General features: G+C 38.2%; 2 protein-coding genes across 3 annotated transcripts; both read right to left on the minus strand.

Moving 5' to 3' along the window:
* Window positions 1-215: 215 nt before the first annotated feature.
* LOC148959289 (uncharacterized) lies at window positions 216-2,804 on the minus strand. 2 transcript variants are annotated; one of them, XM_089110429.1, is made up of 6 exons: window positions 2,691-2,804; window positions 2,456-2,519; window positions 1,985-2,197; window positions 1,766-1,805; window positions 461-952; window positions 216-326 (listed from the first exon to the last, which is right to left on the minus strand). In XM_089110429.1, the coding sequence occupies exons 1-5, from the start codon at window positions 2,787-2,789 to the stop codon at window positions 472-474; spliced, it is 897 nt and encodes a 298-aa protein (XP_088966555.1). In that variant the 5' UTR covers window positions 2,790-2,804; the 3' UTR covers window positions 216-326; window positions 461-471. The 2 variants fall into 2 exon arrangements, with proteins under 2 accessions (XP_088966555.1, XP_088966554.1); XM_089110428.1 differs by having other exon boundaries at window positions 461-1,805.
* A 15,335-nt stretch (window positions 2,805-18,139) lies between these two features.
* LOC135688831 (uncharacterized) lies at window positions 18,140-20,748 on the minus strand. Its single transcript, XM_065205865.2, has 4 exons — window positions 20,563-20,748; window positions 19,823-19,891; window positions 19,244-19,396; window positions 18,140-18,628 (listed from the first exon to the last, which is right to left on the minus strand). The coding sequence occupies exons 2-4, from the start codon at window positions 19,887-19,889 to the stop codon at window positions 18,273-18,275; spliced, it is 576 nt and encodes a 191-aa protein (XP_065061937.2). The 5' UTR covers window positions 19,890-19,891; window positions 20,563-20,748; the 3' UTR covers window positions 18,140-18,272.
* Between the last annotated feature and the right edge of the window lie 137 nt (window positions 20,749-20,885).

Here is a 20,885-nt window from a genome sequence, read left to right on the forward strand (position 1 = left end):
AGCGGAAAATTTTGCCGAAGCAATACCACCAATTCAATTTTGTCGTGGTTCAGATTTTCTCTAAAAATGGAGCATCCCTTAAGCTTTGTAACAGAAAGAAAAATTGGAATTCTACAGGGAAAAAATTTTTACCATGCTAAATGGAAAAAATTGTTTTTGCCAAGACAACCTTCGACCCTTAAATGAAGACATACAACAATAAAGAAGGCAAACAATTATTTCTGAATGATTGTGTGCAAGTAAAAGCAAAAGTGTGGGATTAAAAACCAATTAAAAAAGTGTTTGATAGTCTTTGGATTCAATTGTCGTCTGGTACCATCCAAGAGCTAAAAAGTAGATAAAAAAGTTTTAGTTCTAAATTTTCTGGCGGTGTTATTAACGAAAACAACAGGTTGAAAAACTAGTGAACTCCACAGCTTACAATATTGCAAAAAATATTGAAAGTAAAACAAATTCCAACCTTAAGATTTATCAACCTCGGAAGGGTCTGCAAATGCAACGATTGCCACGGCAACGACGTCTGAATCCTTTGGGACACCTGCAAGGACATTTGAGTCCTCGATAGTAACATTTTCTGCTTATGCCTTTTCCAACGCAAACTTTACGTCGGGTACAACGGTGATACCTGTTCGGTCTGCACTGCCTTATACAAGCGCAACGATTGCCACGGCAACGACGTGTGTATCCTCTGCGACACCTGCAAGGACATCTGAGTCCTAGATGGAAACATTTTCTTCCTTTGCCTCTTCCAACGCAAACTTTACGTCGGGTACAACGGTGATACCTGTTCGGTCTGCAATACGTTATACGACGTCTGCAAATGCAACGATTGCCACGGCAACGACGTGCGTATCCTCTGGGACACCTGCAAGGACATTTGAGTCCTCGATAGTAACATCTTTTGCTTATGCCTTTTCCAACGCAAACTTTACGTCGGGTACAACGGTGATACCTGTTCGGTCTGCACTGCCTTATACAAGCGCAACGATTGCCACGGCAACGACGTGTGTATCCTCTGCGACACCTGCAAGGACATCTGAGTCCTAGATGGAAACATTTTCTTCCTTTGCCTCTTCCAACGCAAACTTTACGTCGGGTACAACGGTGATACCTGTTCGGTCTGCAATACGTTATACGACGTCTGCAAATGCAACGATTGCCACGGCAACGACGTGCGTATCCTCTGGGACACCTGCAAGGACATTTGAGTCCTCGAAAGGAACATCTTTTTCTTATGCCTTTTCCAACGCAAACTTTACGTCGGGTACAACGGTGATACCTGTTCGGTCTGCACTGCCTTATACAAGCGCAACGATTGCCATGGCAACGACGTGTGTATCCTCTGCGACACCTGCAAGGACATCTGAGTCCTAGATGGAAACATTTTCTTCCTTTGCCTCTTCCAACGCAAACTTTACGTCGGGTACAACGGTGATACCAGTTCGGTCTGCAATACGTTATACGACGTCTGCAAATGCAACGATTGCCACGGCAACGACGTGCGTATCCTCTGGGACACCTGCAAGGACATTTGAGTCCTCGATAGTAACATTTTCTGCTTATGCCTTTTCCAACGCAAACTTTACGTCGGGTACAACGGTGATACCTGTTCGGTCTGCACTGCCTTATACAAGCGCAACGATTGCCACGGCAACGACGTGTGTATCCTCTGCGACACCTGCAAGGACATCTGAGTCCTAGATGGAAACATTTTCTTCCTTTGCCTCTTCCAACGCAAACTTTACGTCGGGTACAACGGTGATACCTGTTCGGTCGGCAATACCATACACGTCGACGTGGATCCTCTAAAAAAAAGGGAACTTTGATATCCATGTAACACTAACCTAAGTTTACGGTAACAGAAATGGGCAAGGAAATAGTGGCTACCTTTACATTTGTTGCTCATATATTGAAGGAAGATAAAAAAGAGAGAATGGTGCAATCTTCCAGGTATGGGTGAGCCACCCAAGGTCATTAATCTCACCTTGCCAGTCAGCTAGCCCTGTTTCTTCGACATTGTCAGACTCGGCTTCCTTGGGGTTTTCTTCTGTATCACTTTCTGCATCATCTTCGGTCTCAGTGTCCTCTTCACTCGCGGGATCCTCATCAACCGTCTCATCCTCATCGGGGGCATCTCCTTTATCGGCTAAGAGATCTACAGCCTCTGTTGAGTCATCGTTCACTTGGACTGGGTCAGCTGCAACGCAGAAAATAATTAAATATTAGGTGAAAAAGAAACTCAGTAGAAATTATGGTTAATTTTCTAAAAAGGTCTAGCTGCAAAAGATAGTTTTTCAGAAGGTTACTCACGAACTTCGTAAATGCCATAGAAATTTGCTGGAAGTTTTCAAGATTTCCATAAATTTAAAGAGGTTTAAAATAGGCGCAAAAAATAATGATCTTGCCTTCTAGATTTAATGTAAAATTGCAGAAATAATTCAGCGTTATTCCTTACCGTACGCACTGACCACGATCCCAATAAGAAGCAGAATAAGAACCCTCATTTTTTTCAGCACTCCCTGAAATCAAAGGATTTGAAATCATTGAAGCGGAATTCAAGTGCAACACAGAAAAAATCAACGAAAGAACTGCAATATTGCACTGTGAATTGCAAGTCTGATGAATTAAAAATCAACAAAAAAACGCTTAATGCTGACCATCTTCAAAGTCGAAACAACTAATGATCTTACCTCAAACGACGCCCTCGATGCTGTGGGGCAACCGATGCTGTAGCTCTTATTTATTGGCAATTTGGCAAAGAAAAGGCTCATTACTTTTCTTACTGACATGATTCGAAATTGAATGAGAAGAATTCCAAAACAGTGTTATTTGAAAAGAGATGCGGGGGCGAGGATATTCTACGTCAGGACAAACACAAACTGATAAACAAGTATTTGAATGTGATCTTTGACTGACCGAAAAAAGACCTCTTAATTGAGGAAGAAGCTTTGAATTCTAACAAAAGCACCCAGTCTCCGAGACAAATTCTACCTCATTTAGATAATTGTATTCGTAATCCTTTCAATCAAATTCAAAAGAAAAAAACAACTTCACCTATTTACGTTCCCATTTCAAAATATCAAAAGAAGTGGCCTTGGAAAATTCGAAAAAGATCACACTCCAACATATAATTACATCTTAAGGCTGATTTCAATGAGGCGAATTTTGCAGCGAATTAATTAGGCCTAGTTTACACTGTGCCGGATAAATTTTATCCGCATCAAAATTAGTTCAGATAGGTTTCGCGTTTACACTAGACCCACACTATCCGCAAAAATTTGAGAGCGGCTATCCGCACGAATTTGAGAGCGGCTATCCGAACAAAATCTCGTGGCGTACCCAAAGGGGGGAATGGGGGGTCCAGACCCCCCCCGCACTTTTCTAAAATATGGTCCTCGAGATTTGTCAAAAAACGATGTTAAACTCATTGGGGGGGGGGTAGTATACTGTATGCTTGTGTCAAAAACAATTGTTAAGTACTTTGCTATTTACCGTAGCTAAAATGAATCAAATAATGGGGGAAAATTTTGCAAAAAGTGCGTTTCACCTGGGTACGCCACTGGTTCACCTAGGAAAATGGGTTAAATTAGTTCGGATAGCTTTGTGGTACAGTGTAAACGCTTTTATCCGGATAGATTTTATCCACATCGTATCTTGCTCGAAAGCAATTGGCTATTTCATTCAATTTAGTTTTCACCGTCTCCCAATCAAGACCTTTCGCCATCTTGGCTGCCTTGTTGTCGATAAATACTCGTGTTAAAATTGGCATCCTTGTCAGTTTTCCCTACTTTCGTTGCTAGTTCAGTGTCATTTTGTTTCAAGAACAAACTATTAAAACAAACTAGGCCTAATTTGTATTGACAATATCTTTGGATTTGGTCTAAAAGAGAAAAAGATGATTCTGAAGAGAGAATGAAGTCTTTATACGTCGGCCGGAATTTTGTTATTATTTTGTTGCCCAGAGAAGACGTAGCCTTGGAAGCACTCAAGCACTTTAGGCAGCAACAGCAAGTGAAAAGGCGCTTCACATTGCTCGAATCTTTTAAAACTGAAGGATGAGCCATGAGCGCATGCCGGATTTGCAATAATACCAATTGACTGTAAATTTTTCAAGTAATTTGTGTGCTTTTCGCGAGCGTGGCTGCTGTGGCGCGACATGGATTGCCATATGAGAGCTTCGGAGTGCAAATGAGGTTTTGCATAATTATTCATTACGGAAACCAAAATTACGAATTAATTAAGTATTTACAACAAGCAGATTTGAAAGGCATGTCCTCAGGCTCTCCTTTTCCCTCTTTCGCCCCCACCATCTCCGCCCCGAGAGCCTGATCTCAGACTAAATCTGATTAAGGCACTTGGAAACACGTGGTGATTTGACTCCCTTGTTGCTTTAACTAGCAAAAATAGCATTGACTCTAACTCCATTACAGAAAACCAATAATAGAATTGCACTGATTCTTCTAGCCTCTGTGCTTTCCAACCTTCAATAGGTAGTTCTTCTATGCTTCTCGTGAAGGCCTCTGAGAGGAGTAGTAGCAATCCAGAGATTTAATATTCACTTTATTTCACATTCATACCAAAAATAGTAATGATTTATAAAAGAAAGCTTATAGAGGCCTGGGCTCCAGTAGTCCACTCTAAAAATAGCATCAAGGGTGATATTTTAATTGCTTCTGTGTTATACTTTTATTGTGTAGAATTATATTTAAAGCTTTGCCTTGATGGTCATTTTAAACGTTAGTTAGCTACGTATGATGAAATCCGAAATAGAAGATTTGGGTCAAGTACCCCAGTCTAAAAATATCACTTGGGGGCGTTTTTTAGCTTGTGTCTGTAAAGCATCATTAACAACGTGTTAAATTGCCCCAGTATACCTATTTTCATGCTGGTATCACAATTTGCACAATTCAAGTCAAATACTGTGCTTAAAGCCTAGACTATGAAGGTAAAACCCAAATTCGAGAACTGGGTTCCAGTACCCCATTCCTAAAATAGCATCAAGGGGTAAGATTGTAAATTACATCTTTTCGTATAACTTTCCGGTTTGTTGAAAGAATAGATTTCATATTCATATAAAAGAGAGTAATTATTTAGAGAAGAATGCCCAAAAAGAGACATGGGTACCAATATCATATTCTAAAAATAGCATCAAGGGGCAATTTTTTTATTTCCTTTTCTCTAAATACATTTTAATACATGATAATGCACCTAAATCTTTCCTTTTGCACTTTTTTGACAAATTAGTAATGACATCTGGAGATTGGCCCAATTCGAGGACTGGGGACAATCTAAAAATAGCACTTGGGGGCATTTTTCGGCTTGTGTCTGTTCGGCATCGTTATCAGCGTGTGAATTACCTCAGTGTACCCATTTTCATGCTGGTATCAGAATTTGCACGATTTATGTTCTAACAGCCCAGACTAAAGAGATAATTTTTACATAATTTTTTAACAACAACTGTCAATCAGACAACTGTGCTATTAACTTTATAGCTGTGAACGACGACAATGGTCGAAAAAATACATTGTTATTTTGAGCTGCTAAATGAGGAAGGTTTGGATTAGGCTCCACTTTCAAGTTAGGGGTCTGGAGCACAGGCTACTTGGGTCTTGCAGATAAAAAACTAGAAAAACATGCGATTCCGCTATCGGGCAGCATTTACTGGAAAACCCAGAAGATTGTGCTAAATACTATAATGGCGACATGTTTTTGGATTATTGGCGAAGCCCAATCATCGTCCCATCTAGCAGTTTTGGAATCTATCTAGATAAACACAAAAAACCCGCTTTTGTGTGAACAGAAGGAGTTCGCTTTCACCTTTAGACTCCATTGGTAACATTTTCAATAGGCAAGCGACACTGATTGGGCAACCACAACAGTCACGTGCTCGCGTTTCTAATTGGCCTATTTCCATTCACAACTGGGTATATAATTCTTAGCGTAGAATTTTCGATCTATGTTCGATCGACGATCTTTTGTACCATAAAAAGATTGATTGATAGAGACAGAATACTATAGAAGGGTTGCACATTCGAGGTGTGAATCGCACTGGTGTGTAGTTATGTTTCAGCAACGACTGGATGACTTATCGTCTGTGATATATACAGATGAACCAAAAAGACGACGTTGCACACCTTTTCTTCAGTGTGCTTTGGCTCACACGTTCTTCGGAAAAATCTTTTTGAGATCAGTTCAGTGGCTACAGAAACCCCAAAATTTGCTTTCAAATTTTGCCTTTATAGGACCCAGCACTCCAACTACAGAACAAGGAATTGCAGGGAATTCACTATTCGGCACTGGAAGTTTGGAACGATTTTCTTATCAATAATGGAGAGCTCCCTAAACTTACTAAATTCAAAAAGCGATTGGAAAGTTATTATACGAGCTGAACACAATATAAAACACGACTCCCTGGATGAGCAGCTGCTATAAGATAGACTACTGTAAATCTCTGTATATAGATTATATTAATATAACTAGGGTATCTATTTTTTTATTTGGTATTTAGTTGTAAGCTTAAGGGATTTTTGGGGACGACTGCACTTTAGCGACCCACGTTTCTGTTTCCTGGTCGGAGGTTGAATTGAATTACAAACATTTCGATGTCGCCCAGTCTCTGAAACAATCGAAAGTTCGAATCCCAGAAGTTTAGACAGTTAAGGATTCAATCTCGTACAATTGCATCAGTTTCAAAATCAGTCTCGAGAACTTTATTCTTTGAATTTTTTCGCTGTCTGTTGGGGGCTACTACCCCCAAGCCCCCGTTTGTTCATGATTAAAGGCATTGAGTCATGGTAAATACTGGTTCTCCGCGGGGGGTTTGTCTGTTTCCATGTGATAAGTTTGTTTTCATGTGATCAGGCATTCTTTGTCGAAAACGAAAGGCATTTGAAAAGCCTTTGTGGCATTTGAAAGGTACAAAAAGGGGAAGAAGTTTTGAAATCTTTTGTAGAGAGCAAGAGAAAAGAGAGAGAAAGAAAGAACCTTTTTAGAAACGGCGGAACAAAGAGTGTGGAGTTTGCTTGACAGCCAATCAGATTAGCGAAGCTATCATACTGACTCAGCAATTTTTTCCAATTAGGGTATACGCTTCCTATTTACCATGACCGCCTTTAATTGATTCATTTTATTCCACATCCAGTTATAAACGAATGTCTTCGTTTCTTCAAATTTTCATTCTCACTGTTGCTCGCGTCATTGTTGCTTGGTATTGGGAATGTCTAGTACCCTGGGAAAATCTGCAGGTTGCAAAAGAGAAGTCGATTTGGCTCCTTATTGATAAAGAATTTGAATCGAGTTTAGAATTTATTGATGGACGACATTGATATAAAATTGCCTTTGAAAAGAGGAGCATTCTTTGCTTCCAGATAACTTTGGACAAGCAAAAAAGAGGCTAATTTCATTAACCAGTCGTTTGAAAACAGATCCAAAGGTTGCCAGCGATTACAGTAACGTAATTAAGGATCAATTAGAAAAGGGTATCCTTGAAAAGGTTGATCAAAATGGATGCGTCGAAGTTGGAAAGGTTACGTACTTCCCTAATAACCTCTTTGTTGAGAGGACAACTACAAAATTAAAGACTCGTTGCTAACAATGAGCCATTGCCCTACGCAAGCATCCCAGAATGCATTTTCAGACAGTCTGAAACAATTATGGTTAATCCGTAAAAGTTTACTGCCATTTTTTGGATTGTCGCCTGGATAATTTGCCACCCTCGCAAACGCATCCGCTGAGAGGGAGGGGCCAGAGTCATCACAAAGAAATCTGTTGCGTTTTTTGTGGGTTGAAAATGTTCATTCAAAGAGCCCAATATCGATAGCCAGCGTGCAGTCTGCACGCAGGCTAAATATCAAGGGTTTTAGGCCCTGCTCACACGATACCGGATTCATTTCATATCGGATTCACTCCTGTTCTGACGCGACGCTTCAAAACTGCTCCGAAAAATCCAGTGTCTTGAAGCATTTGCATAGCAACGTGGAATGTTGCTCGTTGTTTTGCTCTTTTCTGATTGAATGCATTTTTTGATGTGACGAAACTGATACGCTGTTTTGCTTTTGAATGCTTTGAATTGAAGAAGTATTTCGAAATGAATTTTCAAGCTCATCATCATCAAAAGGGGGCATGTTTATTGATTATCTGCGACCCACTGTGATTCTGATTTTGAGTGTCAAACTGTTTTTAAAAATCCCGAAAACGAAGCTGCCTTTTCGGAGCGAAACCGTATCGGATTGATGCGTTCACACGAGCTCAAAAGCGATCCCAAGGCCCCCGCCATGGATTTCATGTAGAAGGACACTCCCCAGATCACATGACCTTTTATAATCACGTGACAAGCACTATTTAATCCGCAGCTTTGTAAAGCGTAGATCAGTTATCTTCGTAACCTCGTTCTGTTATGTTATAAATTTTGAATTATTATCAAGATATAAAATGTAAAGAGTGTGTTTCCTTGCTCTACCATCTCAACGGATACGAAAGTCCGCTGCTTTAGAGTGAGTCACGAAATGAACACAACGACTCGTGATGTGAGTAAGTAATTGACTGAATTTGAGGTTAATTGTTAAAGTATATATACAAACGTAAACGAGGCTATAATCATATAATAAAGGGAGGTTAGTCCTACTACATTAAAAGTGGGGGGGGGGCTGAAAAACAGAATAATTTCCCTAAAAAATGTCGCGACAAATAAAATTTCAGTTTCCAGAGTCTCCAGAATGGCATCTAAATCGATTTCTGAGGATAATTCTCACTAGAAATTTCCATTTAGAAAAACGCAAATTGTCTAAGAGAATTTTGGCTATCTCTCGAATGAGATGACAAGGAAAGTGGTCCAGGAGTGTTACGACGCAGCCAGAATTCTGATAATGGAACTATTTCTATAACGGTAACACCAGATTTACTGCATGCTCGTAAGTTGACACAGTTATAAAAATTTATGTCTCATTGTTTGCTCAATACAGTAACTCTATGAGAATTCCATTTGTCTAGACTGAATTGAATGGTCAAGCTAGTAATTGGTATTGTGTTGTGGCTGGTATTGCAGCTGTGAATTTGTTTTTGTGTTGATTTTGCTGATGCACGGGGATTTATCACTTTTTAGTTTTTTCGATGCATTTTTAAACTAGAGAAGGATTTCAACTCGTTATTTTCCTTTCACTTTCTTCATTTTTGGCATTTTATCTATAAACCCAATTTCTCAATTCATGTTGGGAACTTCATAATCCAACACTTCGTTGGTTACACTCTTAGGCAACGACAAAGAAGAAGTCAAATTTCTCTGAAACATTTTTTCTTGCAATCAATCAACACTCATGTTAGTTCAAACTCTACTCGTAACTAGTGACGCGAAAAAGATAATACATGAAACGTAGTTAATTGTGTTATAACCCCTCTGTGAGTAATATGAACTCTCCGTTATGGTAACATTAGTATAATTAGTTAGTAACATAACAAAGCAAAAATTATGCATTAACAATAATTGGTTGCTAGGCCCATGCAAACTCGCAGCTTTCCACAACAATTCATACATAAATGTTTTAAGCATAAATAGGGCGCGTCACAATTTTTAATTGCGTCATTTTTTGCTTAGCAAAAAGGGGGGCTATAGTCCCCCAGCCCAGCCCTCCTTCTTTGGTGGGGGCCCTGGATCCGGCATGATTCCATTCCACATTCAGAGCGGATTGGTTTGACTCCGCAGAAACGATACGGAGCGTATCGGATTCAAGCGTCATCGTGTGAACAAAAGGCATTTCCGATATGAAAAGCGATCCGATACGAAATGAATCCGGTATCGTGTGAACAGGGCCTTAGATTCACACGAGATGTGTTTGGGGTAATTTGCTCACCGTATTTGCTAAACGCCACCATTTGTCGCCATTTGAACAATTTCGAGGAAATTGGCACAGAATTGGTTAATAACATGAAAAATCTCTCTATTGCGATGGACGATTACGTTTCATCTTTTCACAACGAAACCGAGGCTTTCGATCAATACGTGAAATTAAAACGTACTCACTAAAACATGGAACCACCTAAAACCGCCTGAAATCACCTACAACCACTGATCAGTGCCTACATACAGCCATCTACAACCACCTACAACGATCTGAAACCATATTAAACCATCTTCAACCATCTACAACCACAACAACCATCACCTTATTTTCAAAATTCGCATGGAAGTTAGCCAAAATGTTTGTGTTCCCGTTGTTGCAGTGAGGCATCATATCACCACATCACAATTCTGTGGAAGATATTTGATCTTTTGGAACATCTAGCCTTTATATTTACTTCCGAGAAAAATATTCTCGACTGTGGAAAAAGAACACTCGAAACGCGCGGAAAAGAGAAAGAATGGAAACGTACGAGTATCAAACAGCCTTTTAAAGAATGAAGTTTCAGCCAGACAGTTATCAAAGAACAACAACTCAAAGCGAAGTCGAAGGAGTATTACCGGCATTTGATGTCGCGATCTTGACGAACCGAGAACACCAAAGTCCCAGAAGGTTTAGGTCCTTATTCAAGACACAAGGGATTCGAGAGACCTAATAGGCCTAAAGTAGTTCTAGTGAGTTTGTGGAAGTCCCACGAAAAAAGGAAATCTGTTCATAGATATACTGGTATGAAGGCCAAGTGAGGGGGATGAGTCTGCCCTTAATGGCCCGATTCCGAAATACGCGCTTTTTATATGTAAATTTTTAGGCCGGCTGTTCTTAAATTTTCTTTTATTTTCAAGCAGAAATGTTCTTAAATTGTTTCACTTTTTCATTAAGTATTGGAAGCCCGTTTTTGTTGCCATTTGTGTTGAATGGTCGCAAATTTTTACGTTCGTGCCCAGTCGGAAACCCCAGTGTGCCTCCAATTTGCTTGTTTTATTTGTTTGTCAAGTTTGATAACTGATTATTATTTTTTTAAATTATTTTCGTGAGCTCAAAAAGGCCAGATTAAACTTTAGTGAAATTTGAGGCTCTTGTTCTTAAAAAATTGTTTTTATAAAAAAGTGTACAAGGAAATATTTCTGTGTTCATAGAATTTCATTTCGTTTATGGCGGCTAACTTCAATGCGAATTTTGAAAACAATGTAATGGTTGTTGTGGTTGTAGATGGTTGTGGGTGGTTGTAGATGATTTTAGGTGATTTCAGGTGGTTTAAGGTGGTTTTACGTGGTTCCTTGTTTTAGTAGATACCGAAGTTTATAATAGCGTTTCAATAAAGCCGGACTGAACATGCGAAAGTGGAACTTTGCAAAAATGAGAAAATTCTCGTTATTTCATGGAACAGAGAAACTGACAATTTAATTGTTGAACTCAAGAAAATTCTGAAAAATTTCGATGAGGAAAAAATGACAAAAAGAACGATTTTGAGTACTCTGGTGAAAATCTTTTATCCCTTAGGAATTATCTCCCCCGTTATTTTGTCGCTCAAAATTTCATTTCTAGCTGTGTGTAAAGAAAAAGTTGATTGGGATGCACCAGTAAGCAATTACATAAAAACCTCGTTTCTCAAGATTGTCGCTGATTTGCGAAATACAAAAACACTCGAGTCTGAAAGAGCATATCTGAAGAGGAACAGTTTCTCAGATAGTGTTAACACAGTTGAGTTGCATGGATTTTGCGTCCAGCATGTGTTTGTCGAGGGAACATTCGCCTGAGCACCCTAATTTTGACAATTTTGACAATTTTGGCTATTAAAGCCGAACAGAACATTTTACGCCATTCGGACAAGTACGTCAATTTGCAAAATAATTTGCGATCATTTGAGGATAGAAGTGAAGACTAGAAAATGCGCCGTTTCCGGTCGAATCGAAATTCCCTGTACTAATTCCAAGATCCTTTAGTTCTAACAGTACTAACATCCATTTAGCCAAAACACGATGGTGTTGCAGGAACATTGAAGGAATTTAGATCAAAATTTTTTAATTGCAAGAGGACGCCAATTAGTAAAGAGCATATTTATTTGTTTCTTTATTTATTTAAGGTTGGTACATTTTCTAGCTCTGCATACTCAAGCTAATTAAAGTCAGCTAATTTAAACCACCAACGCTAAATATAATGTAAATCAAATATAACCAATGTTGCTAACATATTCCTTGCAAAGATTACAAGTACAATTAAACGATATAAATTATGAGATTTTTTTCTCGAATTTTTGTAGAGTAGGGGAGTACTTTATCTCGTTTGGGAGTGAGTTCCATATTTGGCTACTTCTGTATGATACAGTATAAAATCCATATATTTTGTAATGTGGCTCCGCTATTTTGAATTGGGAGTTTCTTAAGTAATATGGGAATTCATTTATGGAAAATATTTCATCCATAAAAGGTGAATTCAAATTGTTAAATGTTTTGAAAATTTTTATCGCAAGATATTGTGAATTCTTCTTTTGAGAAGTAATTGTTTTATTCTTTTTTAAAAGTTGTTCAAAAGTTGATTCATAATCATCATGAGCTATTCTAATTGCTCTTTCTTGAATCCGGTTTATCCGGCTATTACTTTTCCTACTGCAAAATATCCAAATAAGAGGACAATAATTAATATCTGATACCATGAACGTTTTTGTTAAAAGAATTCGCTTAGCTTTGTCATAATACAAAGCAATCCTGGCTTATGCGTTTATCTTTTTCCCAGCTTCTTTACAAAAAACTTTAATATGTTCTTCTAATCTAAGTTGATGGTCTAGTGTTACTCCCAAAAGTTTAACAATCTTACTTTCTGTTATAGTAAAACCATTTATTTGAATTTTAGATTCCTCTTAATTGGATCGATTGGCTTTAAATGTTATAAGCTTACTTTTATCGCCATTGAGCACCAAACAATTTTCATAAAACCATGTATTAAGAATAGCTGCTTCCGATTCTAAGTCGTCAGTTAGTTCATTCATATCAGTACTTGGCAGCCAAATTGTATTATCATCTGCATAGTTGCATAATTTGCTTTTGTTCCAATGCAGAAAAATATTGTTTATGTAAATATTGAAAAGCAACGGGCCTAAGATTGATCTTTGAGGAACTCCTTGCTTTGTTTCCATCCAATCACTAAAATATTTTTACTCGTGGTACTCTTTTATCTAGACAACTATACATAAATTTCCATTGCGTTGTCGCTGAAGCCATAAGTTTCCAATTTGGCTACTAGAATTATATGGGGTAGACAATCAAATGCTTTTGATAAATCTATAATCGATCGAATATTTCAGAGACAACGTTTATTGCCATTGTAAGACCTTTTGGGGGAGGGATGCTATTGTTGAAGTACTGTAAGTGCAAAAGAGTCGATGGGAGAAGTGACGAAATATCAACAGCACCACCGTCGCCAACTGTGATTTTGACTTTCTAAGAATTCAATTGGAGTAGATTTTGCTGGACCCTTGTTCGTTAAGAACATTTATAGAACTTATGAACGTATGTAAAAGGCTTACATATTGTTAACAACCTGCGCAGTATACAGAGCTGTACATCTCGAGCTTAATCCGGATCTTGGAGCAGAGTCTTTCAGACGTGGCCTATCTCGTTTCCAGTCAAGAAGAGGCGTCCCAGGTCAGGTCCTATTTTAACTGAGATCGAAAGCATGCCGAATTTGCGTCCATTGACTTACAGCTCGGAAGAATTAGGAGAAGCGTTGACTCCCGTTCATTTAATTATTGGCAGGCGAATTTTTTACAAGCCTAGTCCTACATTTTACGATTTGAATTGTGATCTGACAAAAGAAGTTTCTACGAGGAGAGCTCGGTATTTACAGATTGTTCTGGAGAATTTCAAATCGAGATTTCGACGAGAGTACCTTCCCGGTTAAAGGGAATATCACAAAAAGAAAAATTGGCGAAAGGGAGCACAAATCGCGGAGGGTAATGTCGTTACAATTTACGAAGACAAAGTTCCAAGACACAGGTTGAGACTGGGACGAGTTGAAGGGTTATTACCCAGCAAAAATGTAAAAGTGAGGAGTGCAATTGTTAACGCTATTCAAAAGGAGAAAAACCTACGAAGATAAAGAGACCATTGGGAAAGTTATATCTAGTTGAGTTAACAGAGGATGTCGCGGAAGAACTACACGGACCATAATTAGATTTGTACAAGATGAAGAAGGCAGAGTCGTTAGATAGAATAACATTTGAGTATGCACTGTAACTTGATTAAATATTTTAAACTTTAACATTACTGACTGCTCTATTGGCGGGGCGGGAGTGTATTGTATAAAAGGAAGGTTTGTATGCGTGGCATGAGAATAGATTAGTATGATTAATGAGAGAGGAAGGAGGTCGAGTTTTGGTGATGGAGGGAGGTCAAATGTTTGAGGAAGATTAGAGAATTGAGAACAACCGAGGGTTGTATTCTGCTTGTATTCGTTTGTATTTGAGATATTCGCTTATAATTAACTTGTATGCATTCTTCGCTTGCTGTTTCCAATTCATAACGTTGTTTATAGAGACTTGTTGTATTCGATGAATCGCTTTCTCGGAGACAAATCGGAGGAAACTGTGTATTTCTTCCGAGGTCAAGGATTCATAACAAGCGGCACTGATTGGGCAATCTCGACAATCATGTGTTCGCGTTTCTGATTGACCTATTTCGATCCACAACTGGGTATATATTTCCTAGCGTAAAATTTTCGGTCTATGTTCTGACGTTTCATACTCTATACTCATTTTTCTATTGAATATGATTGTGCTAAAGATACGACCTTCTACGACATGACTTTGTGTGACAACGCACAGGTGCATTAGACTGATGCCCAATTTTTCAATAATTTGTGCTTTTTTTATGTATGGATTTACCCAAATGTCATTCTAACGTTGTCTTTATAACCATTGTAGAGAAATTGGATCTTTTACCCAAGCCTAAAATTTGCATTTTCCTTTTGAAAGATAGCAAATATAAACTAATTTAAGTCCACAACCTATATTGAGTAGAAAATATACAGAAATAGGGAGGATTCGCTGCCTTTCTCTACCAGAAATCAGCAGACACTTGCTATTTTTTGTTTTTTTTTTGTATTTGTAGCTGCCGAGCATCTGAAGTAGCTTCTATGACACTAGGCAGCTGTGCTTATCGAGTAGAATCCTGGTCCTTCCCCTCGATGTGACCACGCCTCGCGATCCTATTGGTGCTCTAACTGACTCTACTCTGCTTCTAATAAATTTTGGTGAGTGAACTCTTGCGTTATAATGATATCACTACGGCATAATAATGTAGAGATTGGCTAACTCGCTGTAAATTCCGAATCGTACATCCTGGTTCTACGGGTCGTAATGTATGACTCGGGGAACGACTCAGCCCCTCCACTGCACATATCATATCATATCAAGCTCAAATGTTGTATTATGCATGCGCGATATAGCCACAAAGTATATTATTTTCATAAAGTTCATTATTTTAATATTATTTTCGTATACACATGCACATGGATGTTCAATTGCTTTTTATACAACATTACGGTACACTGATACACATTTGGGGGGCCAGAAACTGTGTCTAAAATGGATTTTGACTGAAGGAAAATCCGAGACAGTATACTTAAGCTTTGTTTTATCAACATGTCCCATAGTCTAATCTGTTGTAATGTTTCCTTGAAATTAGAAAGGTCTTGCAAAATTTTAGAATAACCTTTATAATATAGCTCGTAATGAAACATTTTTTAGATTTTAAAGTACCCAAAATAAGACGGAGAAGGAAATAAATCAAAAGAAGAACTGTCAACTAAAATAAAAGATTAAAGGACAAGTGACACACTTTTCACCCTATCTTTTCTTTTCATCAACTTATAGATCATCTTTTAGAAGTAAGTTTTTCCTGGTTTAGAACAAAAAATTCTAATCAGGGGGCGCAGGGGGCGCGATTTTGCTTTTTATCACGTACATTGTGATAACTCGGAATTTTCCTGTAATGAATAGAGAGTTAACGAAACACGACGCGACAGGTCCAGACGAACTGAATTCGTTTAGAAGCGTGTTGTAAACGGTAATATTGCACTGTATACCAGTAGCAGCAATAACAAATTATCACAATCTACGTCACGGTGTCACGTGATTCATTTCCCGCCATAATTTGAAAAGGGTTTTTAAGTAGGAAAATGAAATCAGAAAGGAAAAATATTTCAACAACACTCTCATACAGCATTTTACTTTAAGTTAAAAGAAAAAAAATTTGGCGCCAAAAGCGTGTCACTTGTCCTTTAAGCAAGTTGTACAATTGGGATATTGTTTTGTAACATCTGATCTTAAATATTTCGGAAAAAAGGTGCTTTTAACAAAAAATCGTGATTGTAAAACTTTCAAAATGCGCTGGTCGGAAAGAGTTTTAATAGAATTTATAATCACTTCTAGATCTTATCTTTCATAGTAGGAATGGATTATCGATGCAATCAAACTTTGAATTTTTCTTGATGTTCTTTTATAAAACAATTCTTTCACAATTCACATATCCTCAATTCTTATCACATATTCATTTTCTTTTCGTCAGTTTCTCTCCCTTCAACAGCGATTTCTTTCTTTTTGTATTGTTTCTGAGGAATTTTTTGGTGACAAATAGACTGTGTGAGCAAAGTTTAGGCAATAGAAAAAGCGAAATTCCTTCAATTTGTGCTGGCACCAAGTTCTTCTGGATCAGGTCTCTCGACCTATTTCCTAAGCCAAGCTGTTACTCATTATACAGCTTCAACAATTACCGATTTTTTCGGTTAATTCCCCATACTCAATTTTGTATATGTCTTCTATTGTAAATACAAAGCAACAAAGGTAAAGCTAAGGACATATTTAAGAGAATACTAGGCAGAGTTGCTTGCAAAATGATATACTACATTTATTTCCACTTTTGCCTAAAACCTTGATGCAGGTCATGAGCTACCCTGGGTACCAGACTCACTATTTATAAAATAAAATAGAGATATTATTTTAAATAGTGAGTCTGGTACCCAGGGTAGTCATGAGCAAGACTCTGAGGAAAAGTGGGGGACCAAGCCCCCCCCCCCCCCCGGCCTTCCCAGTTTTGCTGGCCTTGACTGTATAATATTTTTCGGACTAGGAAGGGCAGTATCATGGAAAAGCTTCAAGCAGCACCCAAGGAAATTGCCTGCACCTTCATAGCAGACACAGGCCTTGCTCATGACCTGCATCATTATCGGGGTGAAGACCCTTTTGATATTCAGGGTTGTTTTGATGTTAGTACTTAGGGGTCCTGGGTCTTAGGGTCTGGTTTTTACGGGATGCCATTTCCCTCGGTCCTGCTGTCCTGTGCGCACCGACTTTACAAATAGAGGAAATTCTGTAAAATCTGCTCGTAGGCTGAAGATCTTTGAAATTTTTGAGGCTACTAGGATTTTCCTTGGAATTTATTTCGAAAAAAGCTTGGGATAAATCTTGAGAATTTTAGACTGATATGATGTTACAGATTTTTTGGTATATCAATGGCTATTGAAGTACAACAAATTTTGCAGTAGCATCTAGTCCATTGTTCTAATCCTAGATAAATAATTTGGGTATTTGTTTAAGTCTTGGCTAGTTTGTACTCATTGCAGGGACACAACTTTTCCATTTCTTCAAAAAAAAATTGAGCGCATTGTTGTGAAGCAAGCAATATGTTGCAGTCAAAGTTTTACAGCTGTCTGATTTTGTTAATTTATATCAAGAACCATAAGGGATTGTTGTAAAATTGAGTGAACTTTGCCTTTGATATGCCTTTAGAGATAAGATAAGTTTAAGAAATTGAATTGTTCATATATGACTTGGTTTCAAAAAGACATGCTCGAGCTTGAACATTCTCAGTAAAAAGGGTTACAAAATTCTGGCAAAGTCAGAGAAAGGGTACATTTTATGCAACCCGGACTCAGAGACTAGGGTCCAGTTTCTACTTTCAGACACACACATGATATATATTGGACCAACTGACTGAGCCCACCGGGTCTTATACCCCTGTTTTCAAGTGGAATCAAAGGAGCTTGTGTACTTGTGCCGTTGAACATTTGTTTGCAGTTGCAGCTTAAAAGATTTGTTTGCAACACTTTCATTTCGGTTCCTCTCGAGAAATATAATAGATGCTGAAGGCACGGTCACAGGTGACGTCAGAAATGATCGCCCACTTGTGACGATTTTCGCCTAGAGTCTCAAGTATGATGTTAAAATTTTTTCAAAGCCAATTTTAGTCAAAAGTTGATTTTTGGTCAGTCCTTCGGTCGCCCTAGCATTGTTTGATAGCACAATAAGGTTACACAAGAAACAAAATTTTGTTTCCACTCATAATGTTTGATAACCACTGAATTCAGGATTAATTCCATTGATTACTATCCCTTGTAGTAGCGGAACCTTCGTCTCATTATGTAACCTCTTCTGTATCGGCGGCGACTTCTTCTTCTTCTTCTAGCTCGTCTTCGGCGACTCCTTCTTCTTCTAGCTCGTCTTCGGCGACTCCTTCTTCTTCTAGCTCGTCTTCGGCGACTCCTTCTTCTTCTAGCTCGTCTTCGGCGACTCCTTCTTCTCCTAGCTCTCCGTCGACGGCTCCTTCTTCTTCTAGCTCTTCGTCGACGGCTCCTTCTTCGGCGACTCCTTATACGGAGGCTCCTACTCCGGCGAGCACCGCGACTTCCACGAACTATGAGTCTTATCAGACCACCAATTCTAGGGTCTCTTTGTGTCAAGCCTGAGTGGAAAATGACTGCTATCAAATTTAATTCAGACATGGAAGAAAGCATAAATCGAATCAGTTCGGAACAATGATATGCCAATATGCCTTCGATTTGGCAAAAATCAATTTCGGAATAGGTCGAGAGTTAGACTGGATAAAACATTTGTCATAATGGCTTTGAAAAAAGCAAACATTTTGAGTCATACTAAAGCTTTTCGTCTGACACTTTTCAGAGCATAAATCGTCAGAACATCTCATTAAGCTATGAAATATATATACCCAGTTGTGGATCGAAATAGGCCAATTAGTAACGCGAGCACATGACTGTCGAGGTTGCCCAACAAGTGCCGCTTGCCTATTGAAAGTGTTACCAATGGAGTCCTATAGTGAAAACGAACTCCTCCTGGCACAATAGTGGTTTTTTCATGCTAACGTTGCTTAACATGAGTTTTATCGTTGCGTAACGTACTCTGTTTTTATGCCTAAATGTTTGTTGTCCGCGCTCAAAAACCAGCTCTGGCGCAGGAAACTCCTTGCAAATTTGATAGAAAGCCAAGTTACGGAATAGATTAAAGATTTCTTAGCGATAACTGAATTTAAAAATATTATGGATTGATTTTTAGATATTACCTTGGTCCTCGTTGACACTACTGCCGTCATCTAAAAATCCTTCATCTTCCTCTTTCTCTTTAAAAGGTGAAGGGTCATTGTTTTCATTCAGTTCCAGCGCATCTTTATCTGGTGATACCGAGGTCTGCGAATCCGAATACGAGTTCAAATAGCCTAAAAGCGGTATAAACAAGTTGTCAAACAGTATACTCTTTAGCACTTTTGAACTGAAAAATTAAAAATTAACTTTCATTACTTTTTGGTTTACACATGAGAGAAGGAAAAAACGCTCAAAGAAGGAATAAAAGTTTATCTAAACGTGTGTGTCTCCCCACCATGTGTTCGGGTTTAAGATGCAATATTATTGCATGGTGAACCAATGAATAAATAGCACTTATTTGTAACATCAGAATAATTAGGAACCAACAACCAATTAGAAAAACTTGTTACAACTCTTGCCTAGAAGCTAAATACCCCTTTCTCGTCGTATCAATAGATTCTCGTCAAATTAGCACGAAGAAAACATTTGCAGAAAGAGTATCATGAGGATTCGATTAACTTTGAATGGACAACTGCAGTTGGAGTCGACAAATATCTTACCTTTGTCTGCAGCAGCAAGTATGCCGAAGAAGCAGGCCCAAAGTATGAGAGACCGGCGCACCATCATTGCTATGACAACAAGTAAGATATCACAAATTGTATTTTTCGTACATATTGCATTGTATCTTATTACAGGAATAAATTCATAAAAATTCCTCGAAAACAGAAATTTAATAATAACGGTTATGCAAAATCAGAAAATGCAACATGGAATAGAATGCAATAACAAAGGTGAAATGTGAGCCTGCCTCTTGCCAGCCTTTCAAGCCAATTAACACGTTTCGTTTTCGAAAATAAAAGGCTGCCGTTTATGTTCCAATAGTCTCTGTTACGTTCCCTATAGATCGTTCTTTATTTAACGGAAAGGATACCAAGCTTTTCTCAAAATTATTTTTGCGATGCTGATTTGGGGTCGTATTTTCACTTTGTTTAATATTTAAAAGTCAAATATCACGGCAAAAAAGTATCTTTTGGGCATATAGGCTTTTTCTTTCAACAAAAATTGAAAATGTGAGATAAACGTGATTCACGAAACTTTCCATTTTCACTTTTATTTTACCTGTTCATGATAATTTCTGGCTTTGATATTCTCATCCATATGAATTTACTTTACACAGCCAAAGTCTAATCTAAGTATTAATGCCGAATCCATACTTTTGAACTTTAAAAGCAGATTCTTGCAATCATTATAAGAGGTTGAAGGTTGAATAAAGAATCTGTCATAATAGAATCTAACTTACCGCCACTGTTTCGATTCTCTTTCCAAGCTCACTGAATAGCAATTTGGAACTGCCTTAATTTATACCTCTGTAAAGTCATTAAATTTTTAAGAAATTTCCCTCTCTCTGATATTGCCAATCTAAATTTTTGTTTCTTTCTGTAATTACACAATGATAAGTAGGAAAGCAGGGAAGCTCTTCTCCAAGTTCCGCATCCCACTTCTAATTACCGGGATGTGGGAACTATTCCAAAATAATTAACAATGGTTGCCAGATGTAAACATGTTACAACAACGCATTCCAGGGTGCGACAGCTTTTGCTGATATTGTTCACACAAAAGGAA

Source organism: Rhopilema esculentum, chromosome 10 (assembly GCF_057945365.1).
Source record: "Rhopilema esculentum isolate cy_ngs chromosome 10, ASM5794536v1, whole genome shotgun sequence".
In the NCBI taxonomy this organism is placed as follows: Eukaryota; Metazoa; Cnidaria; class Scyphozoa; order Rhizostomeae; family Rhizostomatidae; genus Rhopilema; species Rhopilema esculentum.

Bases quoted from the DNA above. Each gene is read 5' to 3' on its own strand.
- LOC148959289 (XM_089110428.1), bottom strand. From the start codon at position 2,789: ATGTCAGTAAGAAAAGTAATGAGCCTTTTCTTTGCCAAATTGCCAATA. The intron at 2,520-2,690 runs GTAAGATCATTA...CTTTGATTTCAG, and splicing joins CATCGAGGGCGTCGTTTGAG to GGAGTGCTGAAAAAAATGAG. The intron at 1,806-1,984 runs GTGAGATTAATG...CCTTTTTTTTAG, and splicing joins AGGGCTAGCTGACTGGCAAG to AGGATCCACGTCGACGTGTA.
- LOC135688831 (XM_065205865.2), bottom strand. From the start codon at position 19,889: ATGATGGTGCGCCGGTCTCTCATACTTTGGGCCTGCTTCTTCGGCATA. The intron at 19,397-19,822 runs GTAAGATATTTG...TACCGCTTTTAG, and splicing joins ACTTGCTGCTGCAGACAAAG to GCTATTTGAACTCGTATTCG. The intron at 18,629-19,243 runs GTAATATCTAAA...TTTTCCACTCAG, and splicing joins TAGTGTCAACGAGGACCAAG to GCTTGACACAAAGAGACCCT.